The 5,837-nt window shown below is 41.3% G+C and overlaps 1 protein-coding gene across 1 annotated transcript; it reads right to left on the bottom strand.

The window, feature by feature from the left end:
* Positions 1 to 5,261, bottom strand: adrb2a (adrenoceptor beta 2, surface a). The gene is made up of 2 exons (XM_063876831.1): positions 5,114 to 5,261; positions 1 to 4,776 (listed from the first exon to the last, which is right to left on the bottom strand). Exon 2 carries the CDS (start codon positions 4,774 to 4,776, stop codon positions 3,520 to 3,522), a length of 1,257 nt encoding a protein of 418 aa, XP_063732901.1. The 5' UTR covers positions 5,114 to 5,261; the 3' UTR covers positions 1 to 3,519.
* Positions 5,262 to 5,837: the final 576 nt, after the last annotated feature.

The raw sequence follows: 5,837 nt of genomic DNA, 5'->3' as shown, positions 1-5,837 counted from the left end.
TTACATTCAACATGTACATTATTTATTCTAATACAAATGTCACAGCACATACATTTCCTTTTTTATAAATACCACAGGGCATCACATGTAACAGGCTTCAATACCGTAACAAATAAGGACAAAAACTTGTGCGAAATTGGTTTTGCAAACATTTAGTAAACATTCAGCTGAGTGACACGTTTTTTTCACTCGAAAAAGCTTCACATGTCATAGGTCCATTTTTCAAATGAAAGCCACAGCAATAGCCTATCCATTTTCACGTACATACATTTTTCAGAACAGTTCACTTTCGACTACCTTTCTGTCAACATTTTGACTTTTAGCTGCAAACAGGAAAAAAGGACTTCCACAAAGCTAGTACAATTGAACTCTCCTGCCAGTAATTGTTTACGGTTCATGAACTCGAGCTTAGATTCAATTGTTTAATAATTCAACAAAAGTTTCATGAAAGTGCTATACAGTGTAGTGCTGCTTTACCAACCTAATCTTGAGACTTGATCATATTAAAATGAATAAAAGATGTTATTCTCTGTGCCACATTGTAATAAATCCCCTCAAACCACACAGAGTCCACTTTAAAAACAATCTTCTATGTTTCCAGCAATGGTACAAACATACAAATGGATAAGATTGTTTTTCTCAGGTCAACCTTTGCTGGGACATACTGTTCATTGTATGCATCAGTAGACAAACTTCAGCTGTACTTGGAATGTTGTAGTGTCAGCTAATAACTCAAAACTCATTGCATGTAACTCTATTGTGTCCTCCAGCATGAGTGGGTGAGAACATGAACTACATTCCTAATTATACAGGAGTGATGATGAAACAGTTACCGTGTCTAACTCTATAGCTGAGGTGCAAGGAGAGGCCACTGCCAGGAGGGAGCAGTGTGGATATATAGGTAACAACCCACTTCAGTTGGACTAAAACAGATCACTATGAAAGGAAATGGCACCTTAGTTCACAAACATAACACCACAAATACACAACGCAGACGTGCAAATGATCATTTGCAAAGTGCTTTAAAAAAATGACAGGCCTTAAATACAGAACTTTTTTTATCCAGCAGTGACTCAGTATTTAAGGGTCATGCATTTATTAACTGTGAGTGAATAAATACAATAGTTACTTTTCAAAATATTGGTCTAGAATATTTTTCAGTTTTGTGCATCCCGTACAGTTAAAAAGTTAGAGAGTTAAAACCCTGGAGAGCGCTTGTTATGACATTCAACCCCTGAATTTACTTTGCTGTAAATCCATGAAGAAAAAAAACTGAAAAAAAGATCAACACACTGGAAAGCTTGTTTTTCACATGGCAAACATTGACGTAAGATGACACCGTATTTACGTCTAATCCTAAAGTCTGTGACACCAGTGCTTACCAAACCTAGCGATACAGTACATATGGATACTGCTGAGGGAACAAAGTTCACAGTTTTGACTGTCAGCTGACCTTAACGCTACATGCACTAAAACACAGGTCACTAACACCGATTTAGACTGGCGGAGAACCCCTGCTCCCCCTCCTGCCTACAGTAGCCACATTTAGCATGCTGTCACTTGAATCAGAACATAGAGATCCCCACATTGACTGGGGAAAAGGGGTTACACCTGCAACACCTATAATTTAGTAATGGGAAAGTCGGTGGATTGAACAATTCAATCGCCTGCATCCAAAGCACTTATTTTCCATTAATGCTTGCCTTCAAGATTGAACATTCTCAAGAGTATTGAAACAGGTGATAAGAAAGATAGTTATTTCAGGTTTGCTCTTTGGATCTCATCACAACTTTTCATTGAATTGGGAATTGTAAACTTGTAATGTACTAATCCATTCCAGTGGTCCTTCGGAGGGCTTTATCTGATTCTCCAGCTAAACGGCAGACATAATGAATTTATTCTTGTTTATTGGGCTGGGCTCAGCTGGATTGGGGGCATTTCCTGGAGTCAGCAGACCGAGCAGTGTCTATAGTAGACTGACTGAAACAACTGGAGCAGCTGCGGCACTGCTCAATGGACTCTTAAGTTTCTTTTCCAAATGTGAGAGTGATTTCATAAAGATGTAGACATCCGTTTAAAGTGAGTAGACTCTGGCAAATGTCAGGGAACAGTGACAAAGGTGCACTCAGGACTGTTTATCTCATCTTCTTTTCTGTCTCAGTTTGAGTATGTGACAGTCTCGGGCCTGGAACTCTGTTATCGCTTGACTTTTTGTTTATTGTTGGTTGGGGTTGTACACTTGTTCCAGGACTTAGGAAACAGACTCTCTGGTTTCAGTAAACACAGTGCTGAGTCACAGCAACCAGACATTTTAACAAACAAACAGGACTTCTCTGTCTGCTGCAACTAACAGATATAACGGACAGGAAATACTCACATAGTTTTCCTTATTTGCAATATAATGTGCCAAATAACATTTTAAATGTCACATAAATAGACTAAATGCAAGATAGGACTTGAATTCAGAAAACAGCTGCAATCTTTAAAGGTCAATACCCAAGATGAACCACATTAATGCCATGTGCTCTGCCTTTAAAGATATTAGATATCTGTTGGGCAGATAATGGAATCTGGTTGATACAACTTATCCAAATTTTCAGGTTTCAATATATGACCTATCACAGGATGGCCTCAGGTGTTTCTCATCTCACATAAGGTAGATGTAGATTACTTCATATTTCTAGTGCTATCTGCTGGCAACGGAAACATGCATGCAACAGGTTGTAAAACACTAGAGCAGGGAGCAGGGCCTCACCACATTGCTGAGCAGTGAGAGACGGAGAGAGAAAGAGAGAGAGACAGACATACAGACAGACAGGTTCTGCCACACCTGTTGATGATCACCTTTCACACTATGACATATCATCAACAACAAAAAACCCAGACAAAGCCAAGTCATAATTTGGGTTGATTTGGAATGTATTTCTTCAAACAAAGCACCAAGGAGGCATTGAGTTTGATCCTTCCATGCTCCTCATCTGATGGAAATAACTCACGGTTCATGCCGAATTGGCATGCCGTAATGGAATTTACAGCCTCTGAATTCATTTACTTTGAATACCAAAAATACTTTTACGCTAATAAATTGTGGGATCTTTTGCCAAAACCTCTGAGACAAAAAATGTGCCCTCAAATTCAATATGAGCCAGATAACCTGCAATTATATAATGCACACTGTAGCAAAATACATTTACAGCTGAGATATTGCCACAGTGTAGACAGACAGGGTGACAGTAATATTAAATACTCAGTTATGAAATACATGTTAAAAAAATGTGATGAGGTAGATGGAAGTTCAACATGAGCATTGTAACAAAAGTAAAAGTGGTCTACCTACAAAAAAAAGTGTTAAAAAGAAGAAAAACACTTCCCTCAGCTGGTTATAACAGTTTCTGTTGAGCAGTCTTTAGCAGTCATTTCGACTGACCTTACCTTCATTAGTCAATTGGGAAAACGTTTATGATGGTAGTGTAAACATGTCTGGATCGCCCCGTTGACAGAAGTCTCAGGGATCCAAGTTCATAGACCAGTCGTAACAGTTGATAGGCCTTTTTTGCAATTCCCGTTGGGGTCCACAGCTCTGTCCATAATGCTGCAGACGCCCGCTCCTTTCCCCTGACACCCCTCATTATTGTCACTGTCTTCCAAGCTGCCCTTGCTCCTTCCTTGCTGCTCGCTCTGCCAGCTGTGCCTGCTGTAGATGTATCCGTTCATGGGCCCTGTGTTGCTGAGGCGGTTCCTCTTCAAGCAAAGGATTTCCTTGAAGGCGTACCTAAACTCAGGACTCCGGCAGTAAATGAGCGGGTTGAAGGCAGAGTTTGCGTAACCTATCCAGTTTAGTATCTTGAAGGTGAGGTCAATATCCTCCACCTTCCATATGGCCACCACCACGTTGAGCAGAAAGAAGGGCAGCCAGCATAGAGTGAAGATCCCCATAATAATGCCCAATGTCTTTAGGGCTTTGTGTTCCCGTAGGCAAAACTTGGCCTTCTTATTGCCACGCCCGTTGTTGGCCTCTAAAGATGTGAGGTTGCTGTTGTCGCTGTTGTGAAAACGTCCAACACTCTGGTCAATCTTCTTCAGTTGGCGTTTGGCCTCCTGGAAAACGCGGCTGTAGACAAAAACCATGATGACCAAAGGGATGTAGAAGGAGATGATAGAGGAGGTGATGGCGTAAGCCGTATTGGTGTGGAACTCGCAGCAGTTGATGTCTTCAATGCACTCCTTAGCTTCCAAATCGTTTGATATCCACCACTTCATGTGGATGGGCAGAAAAGATATCAAGGCGGCAATCACCCACACCAGCACAACCACAATGCGAGCCTTGCACTTGGTCAGCATCGACTGGTAACGGAATGGAGAGGTGATTGCCAAATAACGGTCTATCGCTATGACACATAAGGTCTCGATGCTTGCAGTCACACAGAGAACATCAGTGGCAGTCCAGAACTCGCACCAGAAACTACCAAAGTGCCAGGTCTTAAAGATGATGTAGCAGGCACCGAAAGGAACCACAATGAGACCCATGACCAGGTCAGCGCAGGCCAGGGATATGATGAAACAGTTGGTGACATTTTGGAGACGCTGGAAGCGGGCGATGGCTGTGATGACCAGGATGTTTCCAAAGACAATGCACAGGACGAGTAAGGACATGATCATGCCCAGCACGATCATGGTCGCTTCACTATAACCCTCCTCATTCTTAGCAGGGTCTGATGATGAGTTGTTCAGTCCCACACTCACATTGAGGTACACTGGGAGGGTGGTACTTCCCATCTGAAGAAACCAATCACGCACGCACGCACGCACGCACGCACACACACACACACACACACACACACACACACAAAGGTAAAAATTAATATCCAAAAGTCTAAGACAAAAACTAATTGTTCAAAGAAATGCTATCCATGACAAACAAACAAGAGTAGAAAGAAAATTCAAGCATTAAACTAAATAATTTCCTGCCGTCTTGGTTATACTTCCACAAAAAAAGGAGAACATAAGGTACAGCACCGACAACACAAACTCATTATTTACATCCTGTTTTGCTTCACCAAGCAAAGCTTAAACAAACATGATAAACAAGTCAAGCAAAAGCAAAAGTACAAACCTCCACAGGTAGTCTCCTTTCCTGCCTCCCATACAAAGTAAAAATGTCACTGTTCGGGTAGTTCCTTCCCTGTCACATGTTGTTCTCTCTGCTGTCTGTTTTCTTAATCTCTGTGTGTCTCACTCAGTGCCTCAGTTCCTCAGTTGAGGAGTGTTTCTTCTAATGTGTCTCCCAGGCTATTTGTCAGAGCCCTTATAACGTGCAGTGATGACATCATGGTCAGTGCTCAGCCAATCAGAGAGTCAGCCTGCGGAGGGTGCTGAGAGCCCAGAGAGTTTGAACACATTGTCCCTGCAGCCACGGCTGCTGCAGGGCTGCAGGAGTGAAAAGCTGCAAACAATATCTCTTATATATAATGAGTAGTTAGTTCTGCATGTGAACACTTATTTTAGAAAGAAAAAGATGAGTTTAAACTGAAGAGAAAACACTTATTTTAGTTGTACAGACTAAGCATTGAGGTCCAACAAGCATGTTAAAACAATTTCACAGTTTGTAATCTGGGATTTACTGGGACAAATTTAACCTTTGTGCTTTTCCTGCCAAGCTTGAACATGTAACATATGCAGCATATGCTATTAATAGAGATGGGTTTAGCAGAAACATGAAATAAAATGTAAACGATTAAGTCATGATACATTGATTAATATCATAAGGTTATTAAACTCTCTTATTTCTGGTTAGGGTCTGCACCCCAGCGTGTACTCTGCAGCACAGAAATGAAATC

Source organism: Eleginops maclovinus, chromosome 23 (genome assembly GCF_036324505.1).
Source record: "Eleginops maclovinus isolate JMC-PN-2008 ecotype Puerto Natales chromosome 23, JC_Emac_rtc_rv5, whole genome shotgun sequence".
In the NCBI taxonomy this organism is placed as follows: Eukaryota; Metazoa; Chordata; class Actinopteri; order Perciformes; family Eleginopidae; genus Eleginops; species Eleginops maclovinus.
This window is presented reverse-complemented; position numbering and strand designations above follow the sequence as displayed.